Source organism: Stegodyphus dumicola, chromosome 4 (assembly GCF_044657685.1).
Source record: "Stegodyphus dumicola isolate Sdum_Otavi_A_Nest chromosome 4, ASM4465768v1".
Lineage (NCBI taxonomy): Eukaryota > Metazoa > Arthropoda > Arachnida > Araneae > Eresidae > Stegodyphus > Stegodyphus dumicola.
In genome coordinates, this window is record NC_140771.1 from 87,150,940 (window position 1) to 87,171,770 (window position 20,831).

A 20,831-nucleotide genomic window follows, 5' to 3' on the forward strand; every position below is an offset into this window, starting at 1 on the left:
TTTGTGGTTTAGATTGTAGAATGGCTAAATGTGGCAAGATTAATTTGAAATTTCTGTACGATTTGCAATGAAAGGGGAAAAGAGCATTGATTGACTGATGTGTAAATGAAGGTTTACTTAGCAGCCATTATAAGTGTCCTGTGTGTAGGAAGGAAACGTGTATGGTTGAATGACGGAGGATATTTTTTACTCATGTATTTGAGAATTTATGTGGTGATGCCATGCCAATATACAGATTCTAGTTCAGATAATTTTAGGAAGTTCTTTGGATGCTGTAAAGGAATTTTTTTTTTTTTTTTTTTTTTTTTTTTTTGACTGAAAACAGAGAAATTTGTAAATAAGGTGAATGCATATTTCCTTTGTGTAGCGCCAAGATGAATTTCCTTTTTTCATGTTATTTCATTGTTTGATTTAAAATGTAGTTTAATGAGATTATATATTTTTTGTTGGCTGCTCCTTTGACTTTTTAAGTGAATATAGATAGATGTGTAGATGGGCAAAGTCAAGGGAGTGTGCAATGCCAAGTTTCTGCAATTCTCTGATGTTAGTGAAAATAAGTCGATGTGTACACTGCTCAAAATAAAAAATGGGACAGTGCTATATCTCCTGTTCTACTGGGGCGATTCACGAAATTCAAACTGCGTTCTTCATGTCTCGAAAGCGCGACTTAGGATATATATTAGATTTATATATAGCACAATTCTAACATAGGTGTTTTGACACAAAATCGGACTTTTTCTGAAATAACATACCAAATGTTTTACATATTTCGATTCTACGACTCAAATTATGCCAGAATACCAAGTTTTGTAAAAATCGTACGAGTAGTTTTTGCAATATTAGTTCTCAAAATTTTAGCTCCTCAATGTTAATTGAATTTGGCAAATATTTATTTATATCTCTTTTTTTTTATTAAACTTTTTTGATTTTTTCTCTCACATTTCGAAATTTAGGTTCATTCCAAATAAAATTTACCCATTTTTTGTGTTTTATTTTTTAAATTTCTATTTTTAAATAATTTTTATAAATTTTTCGAAAAACATTTTGAATTATAACCTATAAAATTTTTACCATCATCTTAAAGTAGGTATATTTTTAAGCATATCTGCAAAAAATTAGACTTTTTTATTCAAAATTTTCTAAGATATACACAAATTTACATATTTTCGCGGTTTGAAATTTGGCATCTTTTTTTTTTAGCGATAATAATGCCAAATGTGGTCTATGGATTTTTGTTACACTGTATTGCCACAGCTATTTTTAACCTTAAATTTCAAGTGAAATTTTACGGAGAATTAATTATATGACATTTTTTCCCTCAATGATGCGTAATAAATATTTATTAATACTATATGAAAAGCTATTTTTTTAAATTATAGATGATATTATTCAAATTTTAACAATGTTTTTTAATTTCTCTCTTTCTTCCTTTTTTTTAAAAAAATAAGAGTACATTTTTCTAAGAGTAAATTTTTACCTTCGGCCTTTTATCGTCTGCTACTTTACTTTGTTTAAATCGAATAGTATAAAACTGAGAATTTTCATTTGATGTTTATTTGAATTTTATGACATTAACTGCCCAATTTATTTCTAAACAAACTGATGCTTTTGAAGTGGCTGAAAGAGCGGCTGGTACTATCATCCATATTTTTAAAGCACAGTATATTTTTATAGAAACATAAGATTTAGAATAATCATTTTTATAAAAGTCAAATTATGATATAAACATACAACCCTCTAGAGATTGAATTAATGGAAGTTCAATGGTTATGTAGAAATGATCTGCAGCTACTTAATCGCTGGATAAGTCAGCAGATTTCGTGGACAAGTAAGAATAATTATATAAACGACACCCAACATTCTGAATTCAATTAACAACGAGGATACGATGTTTATTAAATGAATTCAAGAAGTTTTAAAACATAAAAAATCGACTCATTTTTTATCCTAAAATGTATTTTTGTGCGTAGCGTATTTTCATTATTCTAATTTAAAATTCTAATAATTCTTAAAATTCTAATTTAGAATGTAATTGTCAAGAACTGATTCCTAATCATCAGTAATATAATAAGTAATTATTACGGTTATTAATAAATCCTTCTTAGAAAGTAATTGCAAATATTTCAAAAAACTTTCTGTCTGAATGCAAATATTTTTAATTTTATATTAATCAAGATTGCACATGATATTATTTATTTGCACTTCAATTCTTAACGTCAGTTCTAGTAGAAGTTACAAATCAATTATATTTAATTAAGGATTGGATTGGATTATTTAATTATGGCAAAGCACACGAGGGCTATCTGCCTAAAGGGAGGGATGCCTTCGTGGAGGACTTTCTAAGGGAAACTGGCCTCGTATACACGTTACACATCGGGAAAACCACAAAAACACCCATGCAACCAGTCCGTTCGCGGGATTCGAACCTCGGACCGAACTACCAGTGATCAGCGTCTTTACCGCTGGGCCGTTTGTGTGCCTTTATGAAATGGAAGGCGATAACTTTATTTAAAATGATTGTCAGAAATACCAAAATGTTTCGAAAAGTTGGATACTTTTTAATATACTTTCAGAATGCTTAAAGAAAAAGAGAAGAAAAATAAATTTTTTCGTTAAATTTAGTATATGTATTTTTTTTAATTTAAAACTTTTCAATGTTATGATATTTGATTCTTGCGATTTCAAAAATAAAATATTTCACTAAAATATGAATAACATTTTAAGAAACCAAATGTAGGATAAAATTGTGTAAAGCAATGGGCACAATGATAAAACTGTTTGAAGCAGTGTATGCAAGTCATCCTAAGTTAAAATTGTCAGTTATACATCTCTCTTATTTATATATATCTTTTCTGAACGGAACATTGAAAGGCGTGTAAAACTGTGCTTTACTGTATTTTCTCTTTTAATATAGTATGCAGTTTTCAAACTCATCGTAGTCTGGGTTACAAAGTATTCTTCCGATAGAAACGTAGTTCAAATAAATAAAATCATATTCTGGAAAATTGATATTAATAAATATATTTAAAATGCTCAGTTCGAAGGAATAAATAGAAAATTTTAAAACAATTATCTCAAGAGACAACGCAACACAAACAATTAAAATAAAAGTATAAAAATTACCTAAAATAATAACTACGACGAAAAATATATATAAAGAAAACTATTTGAAAAAAAAATAAACGCTGCACCTTTATTTACGCAGTTCGAACAGGTAAATAGAAATTTTTAAACAGTTATTCGAAAAAAAAAAAGTGCAACTTAAACAATTAAAATGAAATTCGAAAAAGAAAAAATTACTTAAAATTAAAAATATAATATAAAGAATATTATTTGGGAAAAAGGAACGATGGTGACTTTTTTCCCTAAGGAAACTAGGTTGCCATATATTAAGAAGTTCGCCAAGTGAAGTATTCTTGGCGCAAACTGACAAAAAAGTGCCAACATAAATTTGTGAATTTCTCCGTAAATTTCGCTCCAAATTTTACAAAATTTCATATTTAGGTGTAATTTGAGTCGTAGAATCGAAATATGTAAAAAAATTGGTATGTTATTTCATAAAAAGTCCGATTTTGTGTCAAAATACCTATGTTAGAATAGTGCTATATATAAATCTAATATATATCCTAAGTCGCGCTTTCGAGACATGAAGAACGCAATTTGAATTTTGTCAATCGGCCCAGTAGATCGGGAGATATAGGACTGCCCTTTTTTTTTTTTTTTTTTTTTTTTTTGTGAGCAGTGTACATGGATAAAGTCAAGGAAGTGCACAGTGCCAAGTTTGTGCAATTCTCTGATTTTTTTTTTTTTTTTTTTTTTAAGTGAAAATAGGTTGATGTGTACATGGATACCGAGTTTGCGAAATTCTTTCACTTGTTATTTTGTCTGTATTTTTGCGCCAAAAATCGCCACTACACAAAGCCAAAATAATAAGTCAAAGAATTGAACAAACTCGGCATCCATGTGCCATCAAAAATCAACAATTTTCGCCAAGAGGCACCCGTAAATATATTTTTTTTACCAAAAGTTTTTTAAATACTACAACTGTGCACACAGAAAATAATCCCAAACGATGGAAACATATTCAATTACAAAATCTGCTTATTTCAGTCATGTATTTTTAAATTTTTGCTAGATATTTTGGTATCGCCCCATATATTACTCCAATTAAATTCCTTCCATTTTATTTAAGTATTTATAACAAATTGTTATTTCTGCACTCGAAATGATAACTCAAGATATCAGTACAGTTTCTGCAAAATGATTACAATGACAATATTATTTAAATTTCATACTACAGTCAAAAGTCGTTAATTCGGACACCCATAATCCAGAATGATCTATAATCCGGACCTCAAAGCTAAAAACTTTCTGCGACAGGTGTTTTACGCGTGCGCGTAAGACCTTGACGACTGCGCATATGCCTGTGCGCAAGTGCAGAATACGTTTTCGCCTGCGTGTTTAATGTATAATGGACGGTGTAAGCTAAAATTATCTAATTATCTATTTCAGCTAATGTTAATGATTGCGTTGTTCCTTAATCTTCGAATTGGATCCCTCTTATTATTTTTTGCAGACTGTAAGAGAAATTTTATAAAAGTAAACTTGAACTTTCGATTAGTCAAATAGAATTTCCGATGCTGGAGCTCCCAAAGGATCTACAAAACGAAACTATGTTTCGATGTCCATAAAAAAAAAGTGGAATTGCTGCAAAAAATGGATAAAGGCATGTCCGTATCAAAATTATGCAAGGAATATAACATTGGAAAGTCAACTGTATATGACATAAGCAAAAAGAAAAAGGAACTTTTTGATTTTTTTGTGGATTCCAACACCCCACTTGCAATGAATAACAGAAAAAGGGTTCGTTATGCTAAAAGTGACGATCATGACAGAGTGATGATTGAATGGGTCAGACAGCGTCACAGCGAGGACGTGCCATCGACGGGTCCAATAGTAATGGCTCAAGCCAAAATATTTCATGAAGAAATGAACTTAAACGGAGAGTGCACATCTTCGACAGATTGGTTAACAAAATTTTAAAATCGCCATGGTATAAGACAATTAAAAATTTCTGGTGAAAAATCTTCAGCTGATACTGAAGCTGCTGAACAATTTGCAGATGAATTCATTGAATTCATTACTAGTGAACAATTATCTGCAGAACAAATTTACAATGCTGATGAAACTGGTCTTTTCTGGCAATATGTACCACGAAATACCTTGGCAACCTCTACAGAAAAGGCTCCAACTGGTGTCAAAGATTCCAAAGCGAGACTAACAATTTTAGCATGTGCAAATGCTGCAGGAACGCACAAGTGCAAACTTTTCGTAATTGGAAAACATGCATGACCTTGACCGTTTAAAGGAATAACGATTTTCCCTGTTATATATCATGCAAATAAAAGAGCATGGATGACACAAGTATTGATGAATGATTGGTTTAAAAATCATTTTATACCCGAGGCTCGGCGACATTTGAGTTCAGTTGGTTTACCTAATGACTCAAAAATAGTTCTGATTGTTGATAACTGTTCGGCGCATACTTCACTTAAAGTTTTAGTGAAAGATAATGTATCCGTGTTATTCTTTCCTCCAAATTGTACGTCTATCATTCAGCCTATGGATATGGAATAGTGCACGCACTGAAATGCAAATATAAAGCAGCATTTTTAAAATCTATGTTAAATTTCTTGAACAGTGGCAAGACTATTCAAGAATTTTTGAAATTTTTTAGCATGAAATCTGCCGTGTGGAGCATCACAAGATCGTGGGAGGATGTGTCTCCAAGTACGTTAAAAAATGCTTGTCATAATTTATGGCCATCTACCATATTTTATGGTAGGTACCATATTTCATGGAGGAGGATGAAGATGATAGCCGCGAATTTGAAGGTTTTCGGACATCGCAAACTAAAGGTGAAATTTTTCAGTTATTGGATTTTGTAAAGAAATGTGGAGAAGCGGTAATAAATGAAGATGATATAAGAGAAGTTTTTCATTGCGACGACAATGCCCCAATCATCAATCAATTAACGGATAGCAAAATCTGTAGTATGGTTCTAGATCCAGAAAATATCACTTCCAATAGTTAAGAAAGTGACACAGACGTTATCGAAAACGAAACAATTTCGATTGACAAATTAGTCGGTATTCTCGACACCGCAATTATAGGACTTGAACAGCGGAACTTTGTAACTGAACAAGAAATTATGTCTGTTTATAGAATTAAAGAGAAAGTATTATCACATAAAACGAAGCAACTTAAACAACTTACATTGATAGAAATGTTTAATAAAGTAAACAAATAAATAGTAAGCTTTTTTTTTTTTTTTTTTTTTTGTAAATTTTGTTACCCTTTAGATAATAATTGTTCTTTATTTCATAAATTACGGTTTCATATTTTTAATTTTAGAATTTCTGCATGCCATCTTACGAGATTTAAACTGATGATCTATAATCCGGAAAAATCGATAATCCGGAATCGCCGAAGTCCCGCCGAGTCCGGATTAACGACTTTTGATTGTATTATAATTAAATAATCTTAGGAAAAATGATATAATAACACTGACAAAAGCAACAAATTCATATCTTTCCACAGATTTAAATGTTAAAATACACAATTCATCTCAAACACAAGACTATTAAAAAGCAAAAACTGAACATATTTGAAGCAATATCCATCTCAAGTATTCATTTGCAATACATCATTCAATACATTCATTTGCAATACATCCTATTCATGTTGTATAAGAATAATTGGTACTATTCTGTTTAGAGGACCGTAAAATATCGGCAAACTATTGTTGATGCCAGTGCTGCCAAAAATAATTGCGGCAACCCTAACACAAGAAAGGAAGTATAATAGTAAATAACTATCTAAAGATTATTGTTTTAATTTAGATGAAAGGTTAATTTCATATAATACTTTATTATTATTATAATTTATATAAAAAAAGGCTAAACATAACTGAATGGAAGCATAAAAGTAAATAATTTCAGATCATTTATTATAATTTATATAAAGAAAAAAGATAAACATAACTGAATGGATTACTACATTGCTTTTTCGCTACCGAGTTATCACTAAAGCATAATTTCATCTCATTGGTTGTTCAAACATAATTTTCTATAATGAAAATGCCTTTTCTTTGAAAAAATTCTCGGTAAAGCGCAGAATCACCCACTTATTTGTTTGGCGTTTTTGTCAATTTTCTTTTACTTTTTAAGTGAAAATAGGTCAATGTGTACATAGATAAAGTCAAGGGTGTGGCATAGTGCCATTTTTGTGCAATTCTGGGATTTTTTAAGTGAAAATAGGTCAATGTGTACATGGATACCAAGTATGTGCATTTCTTAAAAACACGTCAAGCAGTGGGTGATTCTGCACTTTGCCCTAAATTCTATTGCAGACATTTCGTCACGGGCAATTCCCAAATTGTTAAATCCATAGGATATCAAAAAAGGAATAAAAAAATGAAACTAGTATTTCAATGGCGGTTACCATAAATAACTTATTCAGCAATGGGTTTACCATAAGTCATATTAAACGCCTAAAGAAAAATCTAAAAAAATCGCGAAAATCTGTGCAACCGTGTACCAAAGTAGCACCAAAAAATTAACTAACTTTCCGTTGAAGACAAAAAATCATGCAAAATTTTTCAATATCTTACAAACAGTGAAATAAGCAAAAAATAACATGAAAGAAACTCAAAAAAACAAAACATTCCTAGCAGAATTTTACTCTGCAGAATCTGCAGAACAACTTTATCAAAAAAAAAAAAAAATCAATAGAAATGTATTATATATATAAAAAAAATCTGATGTGTACACCACATGACTTCCTAGTATTAGAATATTAAATTATACGCATTTTTTCTTGCATTTCATTTAAACTTATTGGATTGAATTAAATCTACTTGGCCGACAGCGCATAAACCACAATAGAATAAATGCATTCTTTAAAATCCATTCTAGTATTTGTTTACCATAGCGACACTCTGGCGCTAGATTCACTTAACAGTATTAACAATTATATAACAGTTAACTTATATAATAATTATATAATGGAAACTAAGTTAATTGTTATATAATCCAATAATTATATAACAGTTAACGTATATATTTCGTTCATATTGTAACTCATAATGCACAAAATTTATATCATTTAAAGAATAGAATTATCTAATCGTTGCCACACGTTCTATTCAAATACTATAATAAAGCTAGAATGATTTATAAAAGAAATTAAGCAAACAAAACAAAAAAGAAATGTTATTTTAAGAAATTCATAGAAGGTGTAGAAGTATGTGCAATTCTTAAAAAACGCACCAAGCAGTAGGTGATTCTGCACTTTCCCGGTCTATTGCAGACTTTTCGTCATGGGCAATTCCTAAATTCTTAAATCCATATGATATCAAAAAGGATTTAAAAATTAAACTAGTATTTCAATGCAGCTTAAAAAATATAGAACTATCGAAACTTACGCAATTTGAAATCAGCGTGTTCCCTAGATTTTGGGCACTGTTAAATGGGCAGGTTTGCTAGATTTGGCGCTTTTGCGCATACATTTTCGGTGCAATTTTTTACGGCCCTCAAAACAGAATAGTACCGAATAATTTTAGGCTATATTTAAATAGTAAAACTTCTTATGTTTATAATATTAGTCAAGGGATAATTATTTATTATTCTGCCTTTAGATTAATATTATTAAAATTTTTTAAAATTTTAATATTGAACTGATTTTAATCTAAAATTTAAGGGGGGGAATGTCAGTAAATAAGAATATAAAAATTTACTTGTCACAGTTGTAATCCTATTTCAGAACAGTAAAATCTCCTCTATTTATTATTTTATCTTTAGATAAACATCACAAACATTAAATAAGTTTTTATATTCATCAATACTCAATTGATTTTAGTTCAAAATTCCCATGCTCACACACAAAGTGTCAAAAAGTTAGAATAGAAAAAAATTAATTATTCGAGTTGCAATCCTATTTTAGAATAATGAATCTTATTTCTTCTAGTTTTTATGTATCAACTTTTTACTTTTTGTCACTAGATTAATATTTTAAATTTTAAAGGCTTAAAATGTGTCAGCACTCAAGTTACCTTAACCTAAAATTTACACAAGCAAAAAGTATCAGTAGGAAAATTTACTTGGAAATTTTATACCATAGGTACCATAGGAATACCATAGGAACCAAAAAATACCATAGGAAAATTTACTTGTCCCAGTTGTAATCCCATTTTATGGAAGGCTCAAAGTTGGTGGTCCAGGATGTCTCCACACACTTTTTCTCAGATTGAAAATAATTAAATATGCCTAAAACAACACCACTGCCAGCAACTGCATAAAACCATTTAGCATTATGTGGCAAAACCATTTTGTCAGAAAGATTATATCCAGTTAGAGTGCAAGCTAAAATTAGAAAAATAAAAAGAATTTGTAACAACTTTAAAATATTTACTTTCAACACATACAATGTGTATAAATGGACACTGTGACAGTATTCACTACTAAAAAAACTAATTTAGTTTTAAATACTTGGCAACACTGTATGCTACTTATTTATAAAATATTCAGCTCTTATATGCAGCCTAAGATCACCAAATCTGGCGATATGCATTCTGCACTGGTTTTTGGTATGACTGCATGTTGTATGGCAACTCTTTTGACGTTGAAAACTCTTTTGCTGGAGTGGTTGAATTGCTCGATGGTTTGTGTCATGCGTGTTTTGAAATGGCCTATGATGCAATGACAGACATGAGTGTCAAGAGGGTCTGGGAGATTATTTTTAGTAACTGTGCATGATAGAATTAAGGAAATGCTGATGCAGTGTATTAAAGAGTGGATTGAGCCTTGTACAACTATTTTTTCATATGGCTGGAAATCTTACAAGGATTTAGGAAAAGAAGGTTTTGAACATTTATAACCATAGTACGAATTTTTTGGATAGCGAGTCTGGCTGTCATATTAAATACTATAGAGAGTATGTGGCAGCATGTTAAAGCTACGTTCTACTGTCCGAAGAAACATCTATTATGGCAAGTGCATTTTATTTTATTGTTTTTATTTTGTAGAATGTTATGTTCATTGTTTTCTTACTATGAATTTCTGTTGGTATTGTTGTTTTTTGAATTATTTGTAATTTATTTTAGTTTATTTGGTACTATTCGGTTTTGAGGGCTGTAAAAAATCGCCAAACTATTGTTGATGCCAATGCTGCCAAAAATAATTGCGGCAACCCTAACGCAAGAAAGGAAGTATAATAGTGATATTTAAGATTGATGCTTTAATTTAGATGAGAAGTTAATTTCATACAGTACTTATTATTATAATTTATATAAAAAAGGCTAAACATAAATGCCCATTTCAGATTTTTATTTTAATTTAGATGAGACGTTAATTTCATATAATTCAATTTTGTATTACTTTATGAAAAAAGGCTAAATATACTTGAAATTAAACGGGTGGCATAATTTTTTTTATGTCTTCAACATAGCAGAAATAAATTTCAGTATTTTTGTGCAAACGTCTGTACATAAACTCGCACAAGTAAGAATCAAAATGCTGTCGAGGTGTGCCCCGATGGCGTTTATTACGCCATTTAGCACTGCCCCACAGCCGCTCTACTGTTTGTTTATGACACCCACTTTTCTGGTCCACAAAATTGTAGTTGTGGTTGACAGTAAAATGTTCAAAACCGGCATCTTGCAGTTCATCTGACTTGTATGATTTCCAGCAGTCAGTATAAATAACGCTTCCTTCTGCGATAATATTATTTATGATGTTCAATAAGGTTTTCACCGATCGATCTGGAACAGTGACTAAGAAACATTCATTTGATTCTCTGCATAATCCGCCGAAAACCCATTGTGGCGGAAGAAAACGTCCAACATTGATCTTTCTTTTACTGAAAAGGCTTTCGTCTACTTCAATAATTTTACCACGTCCGCCAATTTTAGTCTTGGGCCGAGCAGTTAAAGCTGTGACACACACCTCACGCATGTAGTAACTGTTTCAGTCTACAACTGTACAGTGGTTCATCTTGAGCTTGAGTTCACAAAATTCAACAATGTCATTTCCTGACACCAAAAATAGATGAACCTAACGGCTGTAAGGAAGGGGATTTTCAATCCTTCAAACCAATTTTGACTTCTTACTCCTTTCTTCTCATTACAGGTTTCTTTCCTGCACCGTCATTTTGCTACCGAGTTATCGCTAAAGCATAATTTCATCTCATGATTTTTTTTTTTTTTTTTTGAAAAAAATTCTGTTGCAGACTTTTCTTCACTTGCAATTCCCAAATTGTAAAATCCATATCTTTATCAAAAAGAGAATTAAAAAATTAAACTAGTATTTCAATGGCGACTGTGGCGACTCTGTAAACATGTGTTGTACTCGCCAACCGCGCGCCATTATCACTAACTGTAACCGAAGGTGGTTTCGGCGACACACAGTCATGTCTCGTCATCGGTGCGGTTGGTCACTCGCTTTCCTCCAAGATGATTGTCTGTCGACTGTAGTAATTAAGTTTTAATATTGTGATGTGATTAAATGTTTTTGTTATCAAAAATTGGCTCTTATGGCATGTTATGAATTCATCCTTAAAAAGCACTGGCAAATTCCTATACGCATAGTTTGTTGTTGCACACAGCCGCAACCACGTGCAACAAATGGTGACCCGGACGTACATATCCACGTACATATCGTGGATATTTGGTTGGACCCTTACCCCCATCACTAGGTTATACATATCTTCTTACGTGTGTCGACAGATACACACGTTGGCCAGAGGCTATCCCTATTGTAGATATGTCAGCCGACACTGTGGCAAAAACCTTTTTTTCTGTATGGATTTCACAGTTTGGTGTAACCGAGTACGTTACCACGGACCAAGGACGGCAGTTCGAATCTCAATTATTTACTGCATTAACAAAATTCTTGGGAACTAAAAAGATCCATACATCACCGTACCACCCGAATTCCAATGAACTTGTTGAGAGGTTCCATCGCTCTCTTAAACAGGCCATTAGATGCCATACTGCTATTCACTGGGTTGATGTCCTTCCTACTGTGTTGTTAGAACTCAGAACGGCTATCAAAGAGGACCTGGGTTCTTCAAGTGCTGAAATTGTTTATGGTACCAATTTACGTTTACCGGGAGATTTTATAAATCCCGCAAAAAACTCACCCAATGTCCAGCCCCATGTATTCCTCAAACAATTGCATGAAACCATGGCTGCATTATACCCTAAGCCCACAAACATACATTCTTCAAGACCTGTGTTTGTGCTTAAAGAACTCGCTACATCCTCACATGTGTTCTTACGGTGTGATGCATCAAAAAAGTCCTTGGAGCCTACCTAAACAGGCCCACACCTAGTTCTAAGTCGCACATCCAAGAACTATCGGATACTAATCGGCGACAAAGAGACAGTGGTGAGCCTTGATCGTCTCAAATTAACCTTTATCTTAGCACCACAAACTGTCGAGACTGGTACATCAGTCCCACCTTCTTCGAAGGCACCTTCATCTATTGGGTCTACACCAACATCTGCTACTACGTCAGTTCCTGTGCCTGGATCCCAGAAAACAAGTGCTCCTCAGTATACACGTTCCGGACGTAGAGTCCGATTTAACCCTTGGTACCTTTAATTCGTTGCCACTGGAGGGGGAGTACTGTGGCGACTCTGTAAACATGTGTTGTACTCACCAACCGCGTGCCGTTATCACTAACTGTAACCGAAGGTGGTTTCGGCGACACACAGTCACGTCTCGTCGTCGGTGCAGTTGGTCACTCGCTTTCCTCCAACATGATTGTCTGTCGACTATAGTAATTAAGTTTTAATATTGTGATGTGATTAAATGTTTTTGTTATCAAAAATTGGCTCTTATGGCATGTTATGAATTCATCCTTAAAAGCACTGGCAAATTCCAATACGCATAGTTTGTTGTTGCACACAGCCGCAACCACGTGCAACAGCGACTTACAAATATAGAACTATCTAATACTTACGCAATTTGAAATCGTCATGTTCGCGAGATTTGGCGTGCTGTTTAATGGGCGAGTTTGCTAGACTTGGTGCTTTTGCGCATGCATTTTCGCTGCAATTTTTTACGGTCCCCGAAACCGAATTGTACCGTTTATTTTGTTGATTTTTGCGCAATGCCTAGATTGTGCAATTCGTAGATGCTTTATCAAGTTTAAACAGAATGCTGTGTACATGGTATTCTCTGAAATTTATTGTTGTTATGTTAATTTATTAAAGTGAGGTGTGCGTAGTTCATATATGTGTTTGTTGCCTAGATTGTGCAATTCATAGATGTTTTTTTAAATTGAAACATACCGCTGTGTACATGGATTCTTGTCAAATATTTTTGGTTAGAAACTTTACGTTTGTGCTATCTAAATTTTTTTGTTTTTGTTTCGGATTTTTAGCTTAAATTGTGTGTTCAAAATGTGGTTTTTGCATGTGCAAAACTGAATTTTTGGAGACATTTCAGGTTTAAAGTTTGAAATGTAGACAAAAAATTTAGATAGTAATATGGCACTGTGGAGTTTCTCACCAAAAAATATTTGGTGAGAAAGTGGACGAACTGAGGGCGCATATAAGAATTTTTCCAAATATTCATTTGGAGTTTCTCATATTTGGAAATGGTATTTAGATATTCGGTTAATCTTTGGATTATGGTAATTTGGCGACCAACCCTGCTACAGGAACCTGCTAGGTGCTACTTTGGTAGACGGTTGCACGGATTTTGGCGATTTTCCTTTGGCGAGTAATACAACTTATAGTAAACCCATTGCTGGATAAGTTATTTATGGTAACCGATACTTTGTTGTCATTTTATTTAAAAAATAATACGTTTTATTGTGCATAAGTTTCGTGTTTAAAATATTATTTATGGCTTTTAAATATTAAAAATCAATTTAATTTTGCATTTTTATTTGAAATAAAAATTTTATTGTTTATCATAATTTATGAAATTTTATGTTATGGATGATGTAATCAATGATGTCACCTTACTTTAAAAGTAATTTGTTTTAATATGTATAAATTTAATCTAATGTTTTAAACATTATTTATGGCTGTTAAATATTAAAATACAATTTAATTTTGCATTTTTTTAAAAAATGATTTTATTATGTATGAATTTTTAAATAATTTTAGTTCTAGCCGTGATGTAATAAGCTCTCTGATTGGTTATAGAATATTTGTGCATTAACGAGCTGTAATAAGCTCCCTGATTGGTTACTGACAATTTGTGTATTTCCACGCCGTTTTAAAATTTAATTCATATCTTCGAATTCCTTCAAAGATGTTATCTAAATTATGATTCTGATTTTTTTTTGTGGTACTTATCAATAAACAACAGGTTAAATACTCAAAAAAATGTAAGTACATATTTTTCTTTTATTTTATAATTGTATACTTCAATTTTTGTTAAAAAATTAATACTCTATTTTCAGAAATTGCTGAGATAATTATTTTCCATATGTTTTAATGTTAATTATATTCTATATAACGTATTTTAAAGTATTTGAATTTAATAATATTCTAATTCTTTTAAATGTTGGTATGATGGTTTTTAATTCGATATTCAATTTCAGTAATATTTTAATCTAATTAAACATTGGCCCAATGTTTTTATTCTCTTCTTTGCTATATGAAAGTAATAATAATCTTACTTTAGTATTTTATACTCATAGTAAATGTATTTATTTACATTTGCCTGCCATCTTAAAAAACGACATTTTCAACAAAAAATTAATCCATTACTTTGAATGATATTTATTTTTTTAAAAAGTTTCGACTACTTTACTATGCGTAAAAACAGCGTTTTCCAAGATGGCTGACGTTTGTAAAAATCGCGCCAACAATTCCGCCAACGTAAATCGCCAAAAATCCGTGCAACCGTCTACCAAAGTAGCACCACCTGCTAGTTTTTATTGCACGACATTTTGTTTTTCACAAAGTAAAGGCATTTTTTTTTTTAACTCAACATTTTTTTCCAACAATCTGCTAGCCGAATTACGCTTATGCTAGAACTTTTATGGAACAAAAGTGCTCATTCATGACGAAGATTAGGTGCGAAATTGGGAGAAAGTGCAGAATCACCCACTGCTTGCCGCGTTTTTAAGAATTGCACATTGGGAGAAAGTGCAGAATCGCCCACTTCTTGCCGCGTTTTTAAGAATTGCACATACACGGTATCATCCATGTACACGTCGACCTGTTTTCACTTTAAAAAAAATCCCGGAATTGCACAAAAATGGCATTGCGCACACTCTTGACTTAACCCATGTACACTGCTAAAGTCGTCCTAACTAGTAACCTTTATCGCCTTGCCAAAATGTCGCCAAACTACCTGTTACCATATTCCAAAGATTAGCCAGATATTCCTCTTGTGAATTTTCAGTTAATCTTTGAATTATGGTAACTTGGGGATTTTTTGGCGACCAACCCTGCTACAGCAACCTGCTAGTTTTTGTTTGGATGCCATTTTGTTTTCATGAAGTAAAGGCATTTTTTTTTTTTTTTTTACTCAACATTTTTTTCCAACAATCTGCTAGCCGAATTACACTTATGCCAGAACCTTTATGGAACAAAAGTACTTAATCATGACGAAGATTAGGTGCGAAATTGGGACAAAGTGCAGAATCACCCACTGCTTGCCGCGTTTTTAAGAATTGCACATACACGGTATCATCCATGTACACGTCGACCTATTTTCACTTAAAAAAACATCACAGAATTGCACAAAAATGGGATTGAGCACACTCTTGACTTTATCCATGTACACTGCTAAAGTCCTAACTAGTAACCTTTATCGCCTTACCAAAATGTCGCCAAACTACCTGTTACCATATTCGAAAGATTAGCCAAATTTTCTTCAATTAAATTTTTTTATTTCTAAGGTTTAATTTGGAAATATTTAATGTTTAAAAGTAACAGTATAGAAATATACACTTAACATGCAGCATAATGTAACAGCAAATGTTTCTGATATAATGTTCAAAATACTAATTAAACAGTTCTTATAAATTAAACAGCCAACATAAAAATACAGAATTATCATAGTATAGGCATGTAGACAGAAGAGTGATATTTATATGTGTATATATCTATATATACACTAGTAATAAAAAAATGCTCTTCAAAAACAATTTCTTTACCTGATCCTTCAATTAATTTTCGAATCAATTTAATAACTTACAACCCTTAATTAAAAAAAAATATTAGAAGCTACGCAGTATATAATATATCTGCACACTGTTTCAAAATTTATTAAGGGATATAAAAATTAATACAATTAGTTTTATCAAATAATAATCTAAGTTTTATGATTATTGTAATCAGAAATTTTAAACATCACATTTATTAACAGAAAAGATAAAAATACACGTATCTATCGAGATACGTAACAAGATAAGACAAAATTCGGATATCCTTCCATACAATAGTTTTAAATATTCTTAATTTACACGCCACAATACGACTACAAATATAAGGATATATAAAGAATATTTAGGCTTCTATTACTAAGAAACAACTACTACCTTCGTATTTAAAAATTTTAATATGATGTAGTATCATACTGTACCAGAAATTTTAGTCCAAAGTATTCGAACGCACGGTATAAACACACTTTGACAATCGTTTACTTTCACGTGTTGTTATGAGATGTAAACACCGGTCACGGTTATACTCCGGTGTACTTCGTGTAACCGTGACGGTGACCGGTTATACTCGGGAGCACGGAGTATAATGAAGGAGGTGAAACTGCCTAGTAGAAAAACGGTCCTAAAATGTCGCGTTCACAAGATGGCGCTGTTGTTCCATCTTAGTAGTTCCAAATGTAAACATTTATCGAGTAGCCAGGCGGCGAAGCTTACTACCGAACGAAAAATGTTTATGTTTTTAATGTCATGGATTGCGTTATTATCAACGTTATAATATTCTGCTCACTAATGATTGTATTTTATTCCTCAAATTATAAAATTAATTTACAGCTTTCATGCTGTAAGGCTTGTAGTACTTTTTATGAATGACTAATTTAATGATTATTTTTCAGTCCCTCCCCCTTAGAAAAATAATCATATTACTAGTAATAATACTTGCTGTATATATGTTAAATGTAATTAGAATAGTTTCTTCGCGTCTCTCATTTTGTAAAATGCTTAGATACACAGCTTGATATAAACTGTGACGAAATTTTAATGAAGCTTATAGAATTTTTTGCTTCAGTCAGTAAATTTTCTGTACTATCATAATAAGTTATTCTTTTTTATGAATCAGATGTCAGTTTTGATTTTGATATTTTTATCGTTTTCTGTTAAAAATATCTTTGTTTTTTGAGAAGTATGTTTCAAAATTGATTTCAAAAGATTTTAAAATAGAATTCTGATTTGAATTCAGTTAAGTATTCTGAACACTTGGTTATGCTGAACTATATTATTCATAATTAAATATAAAGAGTAAAAAATATTGATTAATTCAATTTATCTTTAATTTTGTCCTGCTTGAACTAACTTCTAACCAATAAATGCATTATTTTAACTAAAAATATAATGCAGATCTTTTTTATTTTAAAGTACATGTCCTCTTTTCTTTCCAAGGGAGGAAAATTCTATCCCATTCAATAGCCTAAAAGATGAATTTCTTATATTCAGACAAATTTTATCACAGTTATAATGTTATGACATTTTCTCGCTGTTAAGTTTCAAATTGGTACATGTAGCTTTTTTGAAAAAAATGTTTTGCATGTGTTATGTTTTACTGGAAAAGATCCCCTATTTTTTATTTTCATTTGTTGAACCGATCATTTACTAATAGAGTCTTGTTGCAAAACTACCAGTTTAATATCAGAATACCTAATGTATGCTTGTTGCGGTATTTAAAAAACATCATTAACTATATAAAACTAAAGTCTGTTTTCTCTTGCAGTAATTATTTACTTTTTTTATTCTCAATTTAATATCTCTTTTTCAACGATTAAAGACTCACAGTGAAAGAAACAAGTTCAATTAAATAACAAAAATTTAATAAAAATGTAACAGTAATTATATAATCCCGGAACAATCTTAGCAGTATTGTTTTATATTGTTACACAATGGTGAGCTATAGGAGGCTAGAGTGATTCATTAAATTTGTGTTCAATTTGCAAGCACCTTGTTCTTTCCCACCAGCAGTTGAGCAGCAAAAGTCACCAAATACTGCTAGTTTGGTCCTGGGTTCGAATCCCGCCAACAGGCTAGCTGCATGGGCATTTCCCTGGTCTTTCCATGTGAAATATAAAAAAGTACATGTGCTCTTTTCCTCCAAAGGATCCGTATGAAGACATTGAACTGTTGGCCATGGTTAAATTATATATTACTCTCGTTACCTACAATAGTGTTCCCCCTCCCTGAAATTAAGTGTAGTTAATAAGTTTTCAAAGTCATTCTATCCCATTCAACAGCCTAAAAGATGACTTTCTTATGTTCAGAAAAATTTTATCACAGTTATAATGATATAATATTTTCTCGCTGTTAAGTTTCAAATTGGTACATGTAGCTTTTTTGAAAAAAATGTTTTGCATGTGTTATGTTTTACTGGAAAAGATCCCCTATTTTTTATTTTCATTTGTTGAACTGAGAGTCTTGTTGCAAAACTACCAGTTTAATATCAGAATACCTAATGTATGCTTGTTGCGGTATTTAAAAAGCATCATTAACTATATAAAACTAAAGTCTGTTTTCTCTTGCAGTAATTATTTACTTTTTTATTCTCAATTTAATATCTCTTTTTCAACGAATAAATACTCGTAATGAAAGAAACAAGTTCAATTAAATAACAAAAATTTAATAAAAATGTAACAGTAATTATAGAAATAATCCCGAAACAATCTTAGCAGTATTGTTTTATATTGTTACACATAAGGGTGAGCTGTAGGAAGTGTGTGTAGTGTTAAGAGAATACTTCAGTAGTACAGTGGCTTAGAATCATGGTACTTGCCAAGTCATGGTGAGCTGTCCAATAAAAGGAAAAGAAGAGTCCTGGATACATTTTCAAAGATCGTTTATTTATCAATTCTCGTCAGACTTTGCTCCATATTGATTGCATGAAGTCCGCCACAGTAGAATCCCTCCTGGCACCTAAAAAATTTGTATTTCTGTGCACTGAGCGTAGTTTCACAGCCTTCGTTAACAACATTCAACATTTCTCATACGGTAAGTGGAGACAAAAAGTCAAACATACTCCAGAAAGAAAAGTATAAGGGCTGTCTCTCAAATTTTAAAAATAATGGCAGCTGTCATCACTTTTTTTTTTTTTTTTTTTTTTTTTTTTTTTGGTACATAAAACATCTCCAGTACTAATACCATAATATAGTAGGGCTTATTCCGCTAACTGCAAAAGAGGGCGAAGAAATGCCAACCACGAAAAAACCAACTACGACATATTTTGAAACAAGAAGAGTACACACAGCAGAAATCCAGAGGGAAGCGAAAAAACAATGAATAGATTAAGAGATTCTCTAATTCCCACTATTTATAAGCTAGCACAGTTACACATTTCAACCAATGAAAATATCAAGGATCAAGAAATTTTAATTTATGGAGCACTTAGCACGAAGCCTTTATCTCCACATCATCAAAGATTAAAAATTTATCATCATCAAAAGAGAGGTTCAGCTAATAGGATAAAAACTTGGAAAGCCAAAACAAAAAGCTTTAAACAAATAGTCTTCACATGAGAAAAAAGGTAAAAACACTTAAGAAGGACTTTTTAATTAAATTTTGCATCAATACATTAAGGACCAGAATTTAGAAAGGGCACTTGTATCATAATTTAGAATAGCGAAATAAAAAAGGGAGATTCCTCGATTCTTGATAAAATTAAAAGTACAGACAATGCAGAAGATAAGAAACAAAATGAAAATATTCCACAGCAAGAACAACCAATCGTAATAATTCTTTCCCTTTGCAGACAAATTGAACTGAAATGAGTTGTCTGATGACATAGCTTGGTCATGTTATAACAAACCTGTTGGCAAAAATATTGTCTCCAGATGAAATCCCTTATCTGGTTCTAGATGGCTGTAATAATTCCAAGGACATAAATTTATTGTGACCTCATCACATATTCACCTCTTTTTGAGGGAAGGAGGAAAAATTAATTATGTGCATAATAAAAATTCCGGTATCATGGTGCCAGCCTCATATAAAATTATTACAATCACTATGGAGCTAACAGTCTGAAATACATATTACATAGATTACATTTTAAATGGGAAGATTTTTTCATTTAAGTATCACCAAAACCATGCCATCTACACAAAAACAAAATTTTTAACATTAAAACATAGAACCACTTATTTAAATATTCCATAATTCAATACAAGCAACTTTTTATGCAAAATACATATAAGTGCATGATATAAATATGGTACATAAAATTTTTGAATATACCATATTGCAAGTACACAGTACAGAATTGTAAATGAAGTATTTCTATGATACAGCAAAATGCAATTTTCGTACATCCCCAGTTACACTTAATTAGATAAATCACATACAGGATGAAGAAACAATACAAACCATTATAATCACATCATACCAGGAAATTTTGAAAATAAACACTTATGCACTTGTATATATTAGGCACAATGTCGTTGAATTTCGAAATGATATTTAAGGGTGATCAAGCCTTAAACTCTAATGATTATGCTCACACAATCAAGAAATCAACAAGACACATAACAATAAATTTTGAACAATTTAACATATGGCATAACTTGTAATAATGTTCTATGATAGTACAAGTAATGAGTGAAAAAAAA

The 20,831-nt window shown here is 31.5% G+C and overlaps 1 protein-coding gene across 1 annotated transcript in view; it reads right to left on the reverse strand.

Moving 5' to 3' along the window:
* Nucleotides 1–16,772, reverse strand: part of LOC118202065 (serine/threonine-protein phosphatase PGAM5, mitochondrial-like) — a 94,004-nt gene extending 77,232 nt beyond the window's left edge. Inside the window, exons 1-2 of the mRNA XM_085815154.1 lie at nucleotides 16,614–16,772; nucleotides 9,230–9,422 (exon numbers count right to left, since the gene is read on the reverse strand). Coding sequence (XP_085671280.1) covers nucleotides 9,230–9,387 — 158 coding nt within the window. The 5' untranslated portion in view covers nucleotides 9,388–9,422; nucleotides 16,614–16,772. The remainder of the gene's footprint in view (nucleotides 1–9,229; nucleotides 9,423–16,613) is intronic.
* Nucleotides 16,773–20,831: the final 4,059 nt, after the last annotated feature.